Raw genomic sequence first — 16,129 nt, 5'->3', positions numbered from 1 at the left:
ATACGGTGAGGAGCAATTATGAGAAAGTGATGATATTCAAAACTCCGTTTATTATGTTTATAATACTTTGATAAACAGTCCCTTGTATAACTGTACACTAAACTACAACAAAATAATTACAGTAAATATGAAATTACAGCCATTGGACCACTGCATGAAAAGGAGTACATTCTAGGAATTTAAACATGTTTTTATATATTAGTATTTAGATATCTAGTGGGGGACCACAGGTTCAGGGTGTCTGCAATGACTGAATGTGCACAGAGATGAGAGGTAAACCATGTTTTATGGGGATGGAAAATCTACAATATGTATTTTAAGTTTACCTGAAAATGTGCTTTCGTTATAATAGAGTAATATTGGTTTGTCGGGCACACAGAGAGTGGGATTGAAAATACACAAATTTGCTGTCTATTTCCAACTTTAATAAACCACAAATGTGTACTTTTATTCATAATATTTTATGCCAGTGTTCCTTCATATCATAATATATCATATCATCTCTTGCTAATGCGTTTTGGTCCTTACATCCCATTTTCTTCAAAAATTGCATTCCATCAATACTATTTGTGCAAAGAAAACAAATAAATAAGTAATGTCCTTTTTGTGGGCACATACAATACATCACTTTATTGTGTCACTTCTATCTTAGACTGATGCTAGTCACTACCAATATTGTTTTCTGCAATATACATTTTAAATCTTAAGTTGTAACCATAAGTACTTCAGTGCAATTTTCTTTCATACTGTAATACAAGCGTGCCTGTTGGTTTAATTATTCTCTGAAATCTGTCAATCTACCCTGACCATGAGACTGGAGTATATACAATGCTATTGATATGCCCTATGTACAACCAAAACTGAGAATCTATGTCTGTGATTGTACTCTAGCAAACAGAAACATCGGTGTGTCTTCAGTAGGTTTGTTTAATGGTGAATCTGCTCTGTCTTCATCCTTAAGCCCAGATCTGGAAAAAAAAAAAGAAACAGCAGACATTACAAGACGTCATCAGAAAGGTGTTTTAAAAATACAAAGTTGTCAGATCAGACAATAATAACGGACATCTCGTACCCGAAGAGTGTGGTCCCAAGAACCTGTGCAGAAGGCCGTCCCGTCTGGGGACACTCGCAGTGTACTGACACGGTTCTCATGTCCAAACAGAATAGAGACCCGTGTTCCTTTGAGAACATCCCAAACATTTATGGTGTAGTCGTTGTAGCCGCCAAACAGTAGCCGTCCTTAAAGATGAAAAAAAATTATGTTTTCGAAATCCCAACTCTTACTATACAAAATAAATAATCTTAAACTCTGATTGGTCATTAACTGCTGCTTTTGTTGTATAACAAGAATAATTCTGATATGACAAAGTGTACATTTCTTACCACTAAGAGAGAAATCAACACTGGAGACCCCAAATATGATGCTCTCTTTGGAATAAATAGCGACTTCTCTGTCTGCCCTTAAGTCATACAGGCGGCACTGTAACAAAGGTCAGTGTGTGTGTCAGGCTTTTCAACATGTTTTCAATTGCTCTTGGTGTGGTAAATATCCAATTACTTACTGTAGCATCATCTGAGCCAGATGCAAATGCATCTCCACTGGGATAGTATCTATTTAAAAAAGGAACAGACAGCCACAATTATGAACAAATTACTTCTCTTAAATGTTCCCCTGAATTATCTCATTTTGTACAAACAACAACACGACGACAATCAGACTAATATGAAAGGATTTAAAATATTAGTATTTTTGTCACTGAATGATAAATAAAGATATGCTATTTGCTTTATTTATATCAGAGCTCAAAATTCCCAGAGCTGTTTGGAGAGAATCACTTACCGCACACTATTTATGTCTGACTCATGAGTTTCAAAGGACTGAATACACTGTCCTGAACGCATGTCCCACACATTGGCCTTCTTATCACAGCCCTGCAATAATACGGAAAAATGCAGCTCAGAGAAAACATTTGGAAAAATTCAGTGAAGTACGAATAGTGGTGAGCTGTAGTGAAAGCAGAGCAGGAGGAGGTGTCCTCACCCCTGAGACAAACGTGTTTCCAGTCTCGGAGGGGGCCAGGTCCAGACAGAGCACGTCTGCTGCGTGTCCATGGAAACTCTGCAACAGCTGCCCGCTCTCAACATCCCATAATGCACATGTTCCATCCCCGCTGGATGTCAGGATCTTTAACACAAGCAGATGAGGAGGAGGAAGAATTACAGCTGTTTTGAAGTTCAGTAAAAATGGGCTAACGTGCGGCTATAAATGGATTGTCTTTGCTGTGTGAGGCATCATGTGACCAGGATATCAAACCAGGAGCGTCTGCCTGCTGTGAATTATTAACAAAGAGGGGAAGCTCTTTTCACTGCAGGCTGTGATTTCTGATTAATAATGAGAGAGAAATAGTGATGAATAGAAAAGCAGCCGTGTTTGGAGGAGCCCGAACTGTCGGTAAAGTAGCAGAAAAGCATGCATCACATGACTACTACCTCTATAAACTACTGTTCTACTGTTTTGAGCTCACGGTGAATCGTCTCACCTGCATATCTGAGTTGGTGAAGCTACAGGCAGACAGGTAGTTTGTGTGCATGGCCACAGACTTCTTCTTGGCAGCCAAGTTCTCATTCTTGTCCAGAGACAGAGGATACACTGAGCATTTGTTATCCAGCCCCCTGTGACAGAAAATGACCCCAGTTTACAAAAAAAATAATGCAGACCAAACCGGACAGCTCTCGCACCACTGTGGGATCATAATGGGTAGTAAGACACTCACCCACAAGCTACAGCACAGCCTGAGGGGGCGTAGGCACAGGCCATCACCCAGGTGCATGGCATTGTCACAGCATGCTCCTAATGAACATCAAAAGACAAAGCCGCACCGGGACAGTGAGATGAATCAAATTCATTAGGCATAATTAGAGCAGAACAGAAAGCTTTAGGCTTTTAGATATTAGTGGTGTTACAGTTTGTCCAAATACCAGACCAAACCGGCTTTTTAAAAGACATTTTTAGACAATCTTCAGGTCTAATAACATTCACAAAAAGGGGACATAACATCTTTTGTATCATCATAGCACACTTTGGATATTCTGCTCTATCGCCGTCTATTATACCTCATAGATTAGATTTTCCACATGATATTGGGGAAAGTGAAATTTTCCATTAGTCACTCAGCAGAGGATTTTCCTCTAAAATGGTAATTTGTTCTACTAAATTGTCCAAATTGTTTGGACAAAGAAGTATAGAGCTCTGAGTGGCATTTTCAATGCAGAACCTTTACTTGTAATAGAGTATTGTTAAGGTGTGGTATTAGTATTTTACTTAATAACAGGATCTGAAAACTTCCTTAGTAACAGGCTCATAGGAGGATGAGAAAATGGCTAAAATGTAAAGAATCTCTGCCTGTTTCCAAAATGGTTGCCATTCTGTGATGAAATACATGTATATTGAAAAAGAGGAGTTACCTTGTTGGTGGTGAAAGCATCCCATACAATCACTTTCCCATCCTGCATCAAGAGATTAGAAATTAGCACAAAATGAAACACATTTCTCCAGCAGAAAGACAGGAGGAGGAGAAACAGAGAGCGAGACCTGTGAGGAGCTGACGATCCTCCTCTTGTCCTTACACCAGTCCATACACAGAACTTTGTTGCCATGTCCCTTCAGAGTTCTCCGGGTCTTCATCACGAACTGACCGAGGCCCTCCACCTTCTCTGCCACCTGATGAACTGCACACAGAGAAAGGGAGAGAGAGGGAGAGAGAGAGAGGGAGAGAGGGAGAGAAGATGTACATTACATTAAACCCTCCACTGTATACGCCCGATTAATATTTCCAGCAGCAATAAGGATTAAACAGTAGGTCTGCATTAAATGGAGGAATCTATTGAATTAAATTTTGATTTATCTGCCATGTCCATTAGCTCACGTGAGCATCTTGTAACACACCTAACACAAATCAGCTTTTCTCCCCATTTTTTTTTTAAATTTAACATCTCTAATATTGCCATGTTGCTGGGAGGTGATTGGATGAAATCTCTTCATGTGAGAGATTCGGATGGAGGCGCTGGGATGTAAAATGGGGAGGCAAACAAACACCCTGCTGAAGTCGCCTGTCAAATCTGAGGTAACATCAGGTCAACAATCCAGATCAAATACACAAATACACCTTCCTGCAAAATTAGCAACATCTGGCGTCTCGCTGAAACGCATCCAGATTCATCTACATTGGGACATTTGCGGTTGTTTGTCCGGTCACACAGTAAAACGCAGAGCTGATTCAAGGCCTCTCCATTTTCAGCACTTACGCTCGACATCGTGCAGCTTCGCTCTTTCCTCCTCCAGCTTCGACTTGAGCGTCTCCGATTCCGTTTTAAGATGGGCCAGAGTCTCATTCAGCTGTACCTCCTGTGTCGCCATTTCAGGGATTAGAGGGGATCTCATATATTTCCTTTGTGCAGGCAGCGATCGGCAGCGAAAAGGCTTAAAGCGGAGCTAACAGCTGATGCTGCTGTCATGACGTCAGAGGGAGAAGATGCTCCTCCAGTTTCCAGAGGAGGAGGAAGAGGAGGAGGAGGAGGATCCTGCATACTGGTGATGCTGCTGCTCCACACAGGACACGGCCTCGCTACTCTACGGCTAAATAATGCATTTAAACGCAAGGCTGTTTGTCTGTAATGCAAAAATGCAGCATATGAATGCAGCATTTTAAAACATTAAACCGATTTATTTCACTGGAAGCAAATATTGTTCACAGAGAGTATCATATTGAATAGGTGTTGATACAAGTATATGAGAAATATAATACAGATTTAAATAATAATCTGTTTTGAGTGAGTGATTAAAAATACTGTTGAGATTTATTGATTCCACTTTTGCATTTTAACACTGAGGTCATGTCCTTTTTTTTAAAAAACCTGGTGGAAATTTACATTCTCCAGTTACTGTAAAATAAAACATACATGGTGGATATTTGCTTGGCTCATTTCTCAGTATTTTTAGACACCACACAACAAGAAATCACTCATTTTTTCCCCATCTAGAATTTTTATTCCTAGCAGCACAAGGAAGGCTCTGAAACAGCATTTAAATAATGTGATGTTTGATCATCAGGAATAAAATTTAGGGCTGTTAGACTATTTTGACCAACAGCCCAAATAAACCCTAATGACATTCACCACAGTGATATAAAACAGAGAAAAACAGCAAATCCTCATGTTGGGGAGGCTGAAGTTTCTGTGAGTTCTGTGCTTGAGCTTTATTTCAACAGCCCTGAATTTTAAATAGACGGTGTAAATTGTTCATTAAAAGTGGTGTAAATATTTATATATACAATAAAAAAACAGCTATAGGCCACTGGAGTATGAATCAGTGATGAGGAGTGAAAGATCAGATCCTGGTTAGGAAATCCAGATGAAGGCTGCTCGGGACCTGCAGCTGCTCCAGGGCCTGCGACGACGGACAGAAAGGAAACGTGACCTGGAAACGGTAGTCTGAGTCCAGCATCAGCTGTGTGGACCCTTCGCGGTCTTGTAGTAATGACTGCAACACATTGGAGCACATTGGTATATTTAGGGAAGCGCAAGTATAGCAGGTGTAGAAGTATTTCATGATATAGCTCTGTATTTTAAATGAACAACAGAGCTCACCTGAACTTTACGGACAAATGAGGACGTCACTCTTTTCTCAAAATCATCAATGGGTGTGTAGGAGTTCAAAATCTTGACAATCTATAAATGCGAGTGTGAGTTATGCTTCATATCAGAGTGAAGCTGGATTTTTAATATAAAAAAACCAAATACTCCATGAATGAAGTACCTGAACGGGGTTGAGTTCAGTGCATTTTTCAGCGATCTCCTTGGCGTCGTCATCAGTGGACTTGTTGACTTGCAGCAGCCAGGCGGCCTGAGACAACGGCCTCAAAGTGTCGATAGCATTAGAGCTTTGCAGCTCCTTCTCCTTCAGCCATTCCTCCAGGTAACTGATGTTGCACCTAAACACACAGAGACGCCATGAGCTACTTTTAGTCTCCAAACAAATACTCCTTTGCGCTCATAAAAACAGCCACAGACCTAATTTGCATTCCTTTCCTGCAGGAACACATGTCTTTGCGGAGCATGATGTTGTTGAGCGTGGTCGCGCCGACCAGGAAGAACAGTTGCTTGACGACCTGTTTGACGAGGCCCTGCTCCATGCCATGCTGGCTCATGGTGGAGAGGAAGACACTGAGCTGCTGAATGATGGAGGAGATGGTGTGTGTCTCTGAGTCCTCGTAGATGCTGTTTGTACGCTTCCTGAAGCCGGTCGGTTTCATGCTAGAAATCCCCTGTAAGCTCTCGTGCTCCAACATACCGGGTACTGTTGGACGAGGGAGTAAAGCAGCACATTTTAGGTTGCTTATAAATGCTGACCACAGTCAAAATCTGCATGCTACAATGATGAAGTTAAAATACCAATTGCAGGAGCAAGGGTTTTTTCCATGATCGTGATAAACTGATGGTAGATGTGGATGGCCAGGTCGCTGAGAATCTGTCTGTGCTCTGACAAATCAAAATTCTGCAAGCAGTTCTTTTTCTGGCGAGAAGTACTTTGTTTCATAAACTCCTTTTGGCGACAAAGCAAAGCAAAACAAGAAAATGTCAAAACATGTCTGACACCTGATGGACAAAAACCATGACAGAGCAAACATGGTAAACACAGTAAATCCAGACCTCCTCCCCACTGTACTGCTTCAGACAGTTAAGCAGCTGATACGTGTTTGACAGCCAGAATGACAACAACTCCAAATCTTTGGGGTGACTCTGAAACAAAAAAACAACATCAGCTGCATTTTGCTTACATTTGTTTCCAGCAACTCAGTTATATTCAGAGACGTGACAGTTTATCTTTTTCAGATCATAGATATCATTTGGTGAAGTAATTAGAGGAAACTAAACTGCTGCCAACACACTAGCAAGCTAATCTTTGATGTGCGTGTGAATAATAGTTTTTGGATTATACCTGTTATTTATTTAGCGGCTCAACAGTAGAGATAAAGGCTGTTAGACTGAGATTCAACCTCACCATGATGACCTTTTTGACAGCACCGATGGTTGCGTTCATAAAAGACTTAAGTTTGGCTTCATCGTTCAGGTAGTCAGCATGGCGGATACACATGAAGAGGATGTACGCTGGCAGAATGGGGATCATACTGACCGCCACCCCTCTGGTCTTCAGGTCTGTGAGCAGAATGTAGTAAGTTTGATCTAATTAATTCCAATATTTGTAGAGGAAGGCAGACAAACTTACAGAATTAATGGTTTAAATGTGACAATATCAGACTAATAGAAATAAAACTGATAAAAAAATACCCAGAATGATGTTTTGAATGAGTCTGGATTCATCCTCTCTCTTGTACTCCAACATGCCAAGGTAGTCTTTGGGAATGGCAGGCGCAGACGTTTGCTTCGCTGTGTGAGAAACATTAACGTGATGAACATGGAGGAGTTGGTTTTATTTTACAATGCACATGTACAAGCGCCAGTGCTACCTTTCTGTGATGTTTCAAGGCTCTTTATTTGACTCAGGAGTTTTTTTATTAATCTGTCTTTCTGGTCGAGCTGCTCTTCAAGGTCCTGAAAGCAAAGTAGAATTTGTTACTGACTCTCACGCAGACACAGGGCATGCATTCACACACTCCGTTCATCCACACACCCACCATATTCTCAGCAGTCAACCGTGAAGTCTCCTGTCGCAGTTTGTTCTTGGCCTCGCTCTCCATCAGCTGCTGCCGCTTAAAGTGATCATTTTCCTCTTCCACCTCCTCTACTCGGCTGTGAAGCTCCCTCTTCAACTCCTCCAGCTCCTCAGCTTTCTCCTCAAAGTGCCTAAAACAGCACCAAAAATCAGAACGGCTCAAGAAACCACCATCACTTCTTTAATCAAGAAACTGGCGATTTGAGTCAAGAGTCTTAGAGTACTTTACCTGCGTTGTGAGCTCTCTTCTTTAATCTTCCTCTGCAGAACGTTAGTGATCTCCTCAGTTTTTTCTTTAAAATGATACAGATGGAAAATAAAGAAAAGAAGAAGTAAAGTACAAATCCGGAAAAGAGCTTCATAGTGAAACAATTAAAAAAGAAATACTCAAATATACCTGCCAACTCTCTGCTCTGCTCCTCTGCATGGGCCTCCAATTCGTGCTTTTGTCTCTGCAGCTCTGAAATCTGTAGTTTAAGCTCTGGTATAACCTGTAGATTACATCGAATAAGAGAAAGCATAAATCATGGTGTGTTCTGCACCTCATGTGTCCCAACAGGTGAAATATGGAATTAAAAAAATGCCATAACGCACTGAGTTCTCACTGTTAAGCCTGGACACTTCTTGGCGAATATTCTCGTGTACATTACTTTTCTCTTGGAACAGGTTTTGCAATTTGCTGCTCTCATTTTGAAGGTGGTCCATTTTCAGTGTCAGGCCCTCCACTTGGGTCTCATAGCTTTCCTTCTGCTCCCTCTGGTGATTTTCCAGTATCCTGCCATTGAATGTGGAACGTGTCAGACATGATTTGTCACACAAGTAAAAAAGAGGACGTCTGTAGCTGTCAGTAAAAACAGACCTTGTAGCTTTCTGCAGGCCATCGAAGGCTGCCAGCAAATCTTCAACTTCATAAATCTTCTCAGAGTCGTCTGGAGTTAGCCTTCTCAGAAACAATGAGTGGGATTAAATGTCTGAATGAGATACAGAACAGCTATGTCACAGAGAGAAATATTTGAATTACCCCAAAAGCACCTCCTCTTCAACAACACCACCAAGAAGCTGTCTCGTAATATCCTTCATTTTAGCTGCAGAGAAATAATTAGGGATCATCAGCAAAAATACTACCAAACTACTACTAATAACTGACACTACTCTTTATTTGAGCGTGAGTATCATTTTCATAACTGAAGGAAAATGAGTAGAAGAACCTCTTGCTTGTTCCGACTGTTGCTTCATCTTTCGGTCCATGTTATCTCTCTGATTTTGCACGTTGTTGAGATCTCTGCGCAGCTCGGGAATGACCTTGACGTGTTTGGTGAGCTGGATGACCTGTTCCTGCAGGTCACAGTTGACCTGGCACCCTTCCTCTATCGCTCTCTGCAGGGCGACTCTCTCTTCTTTCAGTCTCTTTATCTCCTCTTTCAGGATTTCCACCTCCCTCTCATGGTCCTGTCTCTGGATCTCAGCATTGTTCTCTGCAATTCTGCCAAGAATCATCTCATCAACTACTAAATTAATTGAACAAGTTCAGCCAAAAGTTCCTTAGGCTGAAATATTTGAGTCACATTTTCATTACTTACTTTCTCAGCCTTGCTTCATTTTCTTTATCCTCCTGGAGATTCCTTTTTATTTGATCAAAGCTCTCTGCAAAAGTGTAAAACCGGTCACAAATTTGTCACAAATTGCAAAAGAAGTAGCACATACACTGTAGGAATGTTGACTCGTTTTACCTTTGACCTCTTTGGCGGCAGCTTCGAACTTTTTCTCCAAGTTCAGCTTTTCAAGATTTAGTGCATCCTTTTCCTTTTGAAGCAGCACAATTGTCTGGAATGAGAAAAAAATGTGTTTGTAAATGGCTCATAAAGTCTGCTTCATGAGCAAGTAAAGGCAAAGATACAAACCACTATATTAAATTTCAAACTTTGAGACTGACCAGACTTGCATCCTCTTTCGCTTTCTTCTCTCTTGCCTCCAAAGATGTCCTCTGGCTGGTTGATTTTTCCAGCTGTGCCTCCAGACTCTGAAGCCTGTCAACGGTCTGAGAGTGGGCCGTGGCCAAGCTTGTCAGTCTTTCCACCAATCCACGGTTCTCCTTGTTCTGCGAGGAGACGGCAGGGCAAGGTAAATTTATTTTTATAGCACCATTCAGACACAAGGCAATTCAAAGTGCTTTACAGGGACATAAAACACAATAAAAACAAAGCACAGAAGCCACAGCTTAAGTAATTCTGGACACATCCTGACCTGCTCTTCAATCTTCTTTCTGAGCTGCTGCACCCTGTAGGAGAGCTGAACGTTGAGCACCAGCCGACGCATGGTTTGAAATCGCCGTCGTGCCAGCCATGCTCTGGCATACTTCTGTAGAACCAGGGCTTTGTGCTCCTTCATCATCTGAGAATAAACAAAAAGATAACAGGGCATGCATCACAGGTGGTAACACCTTGTATTTTCATCATACTAACAGACACAAATGTTCAGTGGATTAACTATCAGCTGCAGACCTTCTTGTAGTGTTTCCGGGCCATCCAACCTCGTGTGAAGGCCTGGATGGTGATGGAGGCCAGACGGACTACCTGGTAGATCTGTCTCATGCGGTAACCTCTCCAGTGTCTCTGGATCACCAGTGCTGCCCAGCCCTGCTTCAGTTTTGCAGCACTGACTGGTTTACTGCAAGTTTACAAACAAAACAGGTAGGACGGCGAGTCAGAATCCTGATACAACAGTGGATGCAGAACAACAAAAGTGGAGGAGGACTGCGCTAACCGTATTGTCTTCTTTCCGCGGATGTACTGTTGGAGGATGATCGCTGCCTCTCTCGTGCGCAGGTACTTCCTCCTCTGGCTCCACCCGCGGACGTGTTTCTGGATGGTCACGCAGGCTCCTCTCAGTCGGTCTAGACGCAACTTCTCCAGATAAGCTACCTGACCAGCTCGGAAGAAGATCTTTGTCCGACCAAACTTGTACTGGTTGGGGTCCTAGAGGTCGAACCATGACGTCAAAGTGATGCACAAACATGCAGTGCAACGAAAATGCATGACAATGTTGCATTTAAGGGCAGCAAAAGAGGCGGCTAACCTGAATCAGCCTCTGCAGCACATTCTTGCAGGTCTGCTTTTTGTCATTGAGGTTTATCTCCTGATGAGCCATAAGGATACTGTATCGGCTGTAAAACTCGATATACGTCCACCTACAAACACAAAACATGTTAGCCAAAATGAGCATATGGAGATGACAACATTGCAATTTGTGTAATATAGAACTGAGTAATAGAGAATCACCGGGACGGATAACTCTGCGCACTGATGCGGATAGTTTCAAGGACTCCACAGGCTCGCAGCTGCTGCACCACCCTCCTGGAGTCATATCTCAAAAAACAAACAAACCCTCATGTAAACCAGCTACACAAACATGTGCAAATGATTCAGGGGAACACAGAGTGGGTAATGTCAAACAGTTTCATCGGTACTCACTCAAAGGGGAGCTTTTCATCGTTTGGCTTAATGCAGCGCACATAGTGAGGGGTGGTAGCATTCAGTGTCTCCATCAGCAAAGAGAGGGAGCTGCAGAACTACATTCAACCACAAAGTTCATTCAAGGGATAAAAATACAAACTCAGTTTTATTCTATACACGTTGGTAAACACAGACCATTATAGAAACTTCAATGAAGGAGTTCAATCTGCAGTGAGCAAACATTTTCACCTTATCTCCCACGGAGGCTCTCAGCTGTTTGTTGGCTGGTTTCACTCCAGGCCTAGCAGGCCTCACTTTGATGCCTCTACTGTTCACAGAGCTTCGCTCCTCCTCTTGGAAAAAGTTGGCCAGAAAGGGAAACTGAAGAGAAATGTGTTAAAATTAGTTGGATTGGTTGGCTTTAATGATACAGGCACAAAAATAAAATAGTGCCTTTGAATACCTTACTGACTCTCATGACGTCAACCAATTCTTCATAGAGAGTGTCTCTGTTCTTTTCAAGAAAACCTTTACATTGATATTCCACCTGTTCATGGAAAAAAACATAGTTTAAATAATCTGCCAGGGATCCAGAAGCATTAATAGTCAGTAAAGGTAAGAGTAATGTTGGTGCTACACTATGGAGGTTCTACGGGTCACCAGACTGCACCTTGTCTGCAAAGTGTTGAATCACAAATGCCTCATTTGATAACCTCGGCTTCTCAAATAGAGGATTGGCATCTAGGTAGTTGAATAGCTTTTGCAGCCAGCTTTGATCAGTGCCCTGAGGAAACTGGAACGTAAAAAGACATACTGTATGTTCTGTAGAGGAGGCACAAGAAGCATAAAAACAAATGCTAATTGTAAAAATTCACATCACATCAATCCAGTTACCAAACATTCTTCATCAAGCAAGTCAAGGATCCCCATTTTCGCTTCAATCAGGTCAATGACCGGCTGATTGTCATAGAAATCTATTAGCGTCCATGGGATGTCCTCTTTCATGTACTCCTCTTGCTCCAGCTTGAACACGTGCTGATTGAAAACAAGAAGGACACAAGAATAACCCTCTGAGCTGATAAAGGAGTGCCTGCAGTGTTTTGTAATGATGTGGGAGGATGGGGATGCATACCAAGTTGAACTGCTGCTGAAGCTTTTCATTTGCATAGTTGATACAAAACTGCTCAAAGCTGTTGATGTCAAACGTTTCAAAGCTGAGGAGAAACGACATTGAGATCACATCAAAAATGGCAGTTAAAGAGACAGGAACTATCAAGCAGCCTTGAAAGTGTTTTATCTGCGTTACCCATAAATGTCCAGAACACCTATGAAGGCGTGTTGCTTTCCAGGAACCTGTAGTGCTGTGTTTATCCTGTTAATGATGCAGTCAAACACATGGGCATAGATCTGCTTGGCTAAAGCATCTCTAGCATTTATTGCCCGCTTCTTTGGCACCGGCTTCACCACCGTCTCAGCCACCAGAACGATCCTCCGGTGGCACAGCCAACGCATCAGCCCCTCTGCGCTCACACCCAACAACTCACAGAAGATTTCCAGGTGTGGGTCACTGGGCTGGAGGACATGCGAATCAAGTTTTGATTTGTAGCAGGTTCATGTTTTAAAATGAAACAAAAAAATAGTTTTAAGCTTGGAGAGTTGAGACTCACAGGAACCGATGATTTGTCACCTCCAGGGTTTCTGATCTCCACATTTCCCAAATGCAGAACAGCTGCCAAAATTTTGAACACATCTGACTGGAAGTCCTCCTTCAACCCTGAACAGGCAGAGAGAGGGACGTATACGTTTAACACACTAAAAGCAAGTTTCAGTCAGACAGCTGAAGCGGTTTTTACCCAGTAGCGAGAAGGTCCGCTGAGTCTCCTCCATGTCTTTCTCGTCATCTACACCTTCAATAGTGACCTGACCGCCCATGCTGGTGTATCGGAACTTATCCGCACTCACTACCAATGAAAGGAATACGTAATTAGGTACACTTATGATAAAATAATCCCACAATAAAGATGTGTTTGACTGTACGATTTAGATGTTTGCTCTATGTGAATCAGATTAAACAGCAGTTGCTCCGTCTCAATAAACCCTGAGAACAAACACTCACACAGTCTCAGATTCTTGAACTCTGGCAGGTGAGCACAGGAACACATCTGGTAGAATATGTGATAGTTTCGCTCGTTGTCTGCCTGAATGAAACAAGAGCATCGTTATTATGGATCAGTTACAACAAACACAGATATCCTCATCTCACACACTACCTGAAAAACGACTCTGGATTTCTCTAAGAGGTAGGTCCTCATGTTTGCCCCGATGATCCGGTACCTCCTGTCAAAGCTGATCTCTGTGTATTTCCCAAAACGACTGCTGTTGTCATTCCTGGTGGTCTTTGCATTTCCTATTGCCTGAGAGAAAATCATTTCAGGACGTCAGGTCTCTTTTTAAATTATCACAAGGACACAAGCTGTCTTAAATAAAGCATTGGGTGCATAAAAGTGACAGCTGATTGGTTTAACGTTGTCGCTGCACTGAAACATCGACCATTTTGCCAGATGAGTGGAGAGAATAGCGACAGTTGCTTTGTGAGCTCAAGGTCCGGTGAAATCATACCTCTGTTATTGGATTGGACGCCAGGACTTTGTCTTCAACTCGAGTCTTACTTCCCGATTTGCTTACAACAGCAAAGTACCTCATAGCGTATCGAGCGGACACCGTTTTACCGGCTCCAGATTCACCGCTGACAATGATGGACTGGTTCTTGTGGTTTCTGAGAAACAAAAGGAGTATGTGCACTGTTATAACTAGACTGTATATTCTACTTTATGTGATAATTTCTGCTTTTATTTACCTGGCCATCTGTTTGTAAGCCTCCTCTGCCACTGCAAATATATGAGGGTCCATGTTTCCCATGTTCTGACCTGAGTAGGCATGAATGACTGCATCTCCATAGATATGAAGCTGTTTGTACGGATTTACAGCCACCAGTATAATACCTGGAAATGAGGAAACAGCACAGGCTGAGCCGAGAGCACAGACGGACTACAGACTACACCTTGGTGCTTTGATATAGTTAGACAGGTAAAGGTTTGTTTCAGCTGTACCACAGTAGGTATAGATGATTCTGGACTCCACAAATCGCACTTTGAGATTATGCAGGACCGCAGGTTCGTGCAGGTAGCTGAGAGCGGTGAGGTCGTTCTCCCCCACCAAGATGTCCGGGTTGCGAAGAGGAGGGAGTTGTGGTTTTGAAGGGTCAACAGGGTAACAGCTCTCCTGTGCAGTGGCAGGTTATATAAAAAGGTCACCTGCTGCTTCTCACCATCATAAATTCTCTGCAGTTGCACGTGGAGGTTTTGTTAGTCACATTTTACTTACTGTGCCATCTTCAAGAAGCAATTCAAGAACATCATCCCCAAAGTGGAAGTCTCTCATGATCTCGGCTGATTTCCACACATGTTCTGCATCTGGTATCCACACTCTGTTGTACTACAGGATTTCAATGGTGACAAGTTAACAATTCATCAATTCTTAGCACAGAATTATTAAAGCACATAAAGCTGCAACTGTAAAGCTATTCTGTGTGAGCATTCATCGCATAAACCTAAATTGTTAATTTAATCCCAAATCATAAAGATGAACATTTAAAGAGTTGATTAAGAGTAAACAATTGGACATTTAGACTTTAAATTCCTTTGGATGCTTCCTCCTGTACATCCCTGCAACTTACCTGAGCCCCGCCAAAGTTTCCATATGTCTCTGTAAAACGACATTAGGGTACAATTATCTTTATTGTACTAACAGCAGGGAGCTTTTGTCTTACCTCGGTGTACAGTTCCAACAAAGCCATGTTGATGCATTATTGTTTTAACTTTTCCTGCCGGTATAATTGTTTATCTCCTGTAGTAACACTAAACTCGTCAGGTTACCACCGAGTTTCTTCCCTGCCCCTCACAACCACACGCAATCATCAAAGTCAATGTTCACACAATTACAGCACGTTTCCGGCTATAATTTTCAAAATATTAGTAACAGGATTAAAAATCTATCTTCTAAATCAATGTATCACTACTTTAAATTTTTGCCCAAGTGCCTGTCTGACAGATTAATTTGAGCTTCAGTTTGTACTTTTGTCATGTAATATTACTAATGTTATCACTTTTATGTTAAACTGGTTTTCTGATCTGACTCAGACTGGCTTGTGCCTCGCTGACTTGACTCTGAGGCTTTGCTGATGCTTATATACATTTTAACATTGTTGATGCTGGTTTCTAAAGCCTGGAGTCTCGAGATAAGAAGGATAGGAAAAGTAAAGGAGTGAGAAAAGTGTCACAGAAAATACATTTCTGTGACACTTTTCTCAGATCTTTGCTCTTTTTCTCGTGAAACACTGGATAATCTCACTGTCTTTCTCAATAAATCCTCAAAGTTAATCTGAGAGGGAAATTATTTGATTCAACATCTCGTTATTCAGGCTGTTAACCTGTGCTGAGTAGACATGGGTGGTCACCAGCCTTAAGTTTGGGAGACCACTTAGCTCACCCTCCTCAAAGTTACAAATCTGGTGCTTTTATTGTGAAAGCCCGGTCGGTCATGCCCCAGGTTGGTCTCGTGTCTTCCTGGTTGACTTGGCGCTCACCTGCTGCGGACTTTGACTGGATGACTCCGCCCTCCCGTCTTGTGACAGCGGCTTGACAGAGTGGGTGTGCTCGTTTGATCAAGGATTGTGACAACAAAAGAAACCGGATTCAGACCTCAGTCAGCTCACTGCATGTGAACATAACACTGTAGTTAAGCAAAAATGATTTAAAAATGTACATATTTCACCTTCTCATACCAACCTGACCCACAATATCGCTGCACTTGGAAAACTGAGAAACCAGTTTAAAAAGTTACTGTTTAACTGAGAGATTTCTACAAGGAAGCACATTCCTGGTGA

The 16,129-nt window shown here is 42.1% G+C and overlaps 2 protein-coding genes across 2 annotated transcripts; both read right to left on the bottom strand.

Annotated features, from left to right (window-relative positions):
• Positions 1-114: 114 nt before the first annotated feature.
• Positions 115-4,497, bottom strand: gnb5a (guanine nucleotide binding protein (G protein), beta 5a). The gene is made up of 11 exons (XM_070831348.1): positions 4,306-4,497; positions 3,593-3,729; positions 3,466-3,507; positions 2,775-2,851; positions 2,541-2,673; positions 2,042-2,185; positions 1,841-1,932; positions 1,563-1,611; positions 1,384-1,480; positions 1,073-1,239; positions 115-968 (listed from the first exon to the last, which is right to left on the bottom strand). Exons 1-11 carry the CDS (start codon positions 4,439-4,441, stop codon positions 957-959), a joined length of 1,086 nt encoding a protein of 361 aa, XP_070687449.1. The 5' UTR covers positions 4,442-4,497; the 3' UTR covers positions 115-956.
• Positions 4,498-5,032: 535 nt separating this feature from the next.
• myo5c (myosin VC) lies at positions 5,033-15,106 on the bottom strand. Its single transcript, XM_070831347.1, has 40 exons — positions 15,014-15,106; positions 14,569-14,679; positions 14,295-14,466; positions 14,042-14,186; positions 13,804-13,960; positions 13,455-13,598; positions 13,301-13,382; positions 13,038-13,145; positions 12,852-12,958; positions 12,491-12,756; positions 12,317-12,398; positions 12,079-12,219; positions 11,855-11,977; positions 11,648-11,731; positions 11,434-11,565; positions 11,203-11,300; positions 11,011-11,097; positions 10,808-10,919; positions 10,496-10,707; positions 10,234-10,399; positions 9,977-10,123; positions 9,666-9,830; positions 9,463-9,556; positions 9,313-9,376; positions 8,941-9,215; positions 8,754-8,817; positions 8,592-8,672; positions 8,327-8,507; positions 8,130-8,223; positions 7,962-8,025; positions 7,695-7,863; positions 7,527-7,611; positions 7,348-7,446; positions 7,061-7,215; positions 6,709-6,798; positions 6,451-6,601; positions 6,070-6,355; positions 5,816-5,990; positions 5,647-5,727; positions 5,033-5,539 (listed from the first exon to the last, which is right to left on the bottom strand). The coding sequence occupies exons 1-40, from the start codon at positions 15,038-15,040 to the stop codon at positions 5,387-5,389; spliced, it is 5,229 nt and encodes a 1,742-aa protein (XP_070687448.1). The 5' UTR covers positions 15,041-15,106; the 3' UTR covers positions 5,033-5,386.
• Between the last annotated feature and the right edge of the window lie 1,023 nt (positions 15,107-16,129).

Source organism: Pempheris klunzingeri, chromosome 5 (genome assembly GCF_042242105.1).
Source record: "Pempheris klunzingeri isolate RE-2024b chromosome 5, fPemKlu1.hap1, whole genome shotgun sequence".
Taxonomy (NCBI): Eukaryota; Metazoa; Chordata; class Actinopteri; order Acropomatiformes; family Pempheridae; genus Pempheris; species Pempheris klunzingeri.
The sequence above is the reverse complement of the archived record's forward strand: the minus strand, read 5'-3'. Positions and strand labels throughout refer to the sequence as shown.

What these genes read in the sequence shown, in the direction of transcription:
- myo5c (XM_070831347.1), bottom strand. Translation starts at nt 15,040, where the DNA reads ATGGCTTTGTTGGAACTGTACACCGAG. An exon ending in GGTGTTCTGGACATTTATGG is followed by an intron (nt 12,399 to 12,490) that starts GTAACGCAGATA and finishes GTTTCTCCTCAG; the next exon opens with CTTTGAAACGTTTGACATCA. An exon ending in CCTTGAAACATCACAGAAAG is followed by an intron (nt 7,447 to 7,526) that starts GTAGCACTGGCG and finishes TTTCTCACACAG; the next exon opens with CGAAGCAAACGTCTGCGCCT.
- gnb5a (XM_070831348.1), bottom strand. Translation starts at nt 4,441, where the DNA reads ATGAGATCCCCTCTAATCCCTGAAATGGCGACACAGGAGGTACAGCTG. An exon ending in GGCTGTGCTGTAGCTTGTGG is followed by an intron (nt 2,674 to 2,774) that starts GTGAGTGTCTTA and finishes TTTCTGTCACAG; the next exon opens with GGGGCTGGATAACAAATGCT. An exon ending in CTGGCTCAGATGATGCTACA is followed by an intron (nt 1,481 to 1,562) that starts GTAAGTAATTGG and finishes CCTTTGTTACAG; the next exon opens with TGCCGCCTGTATGACTTAAG.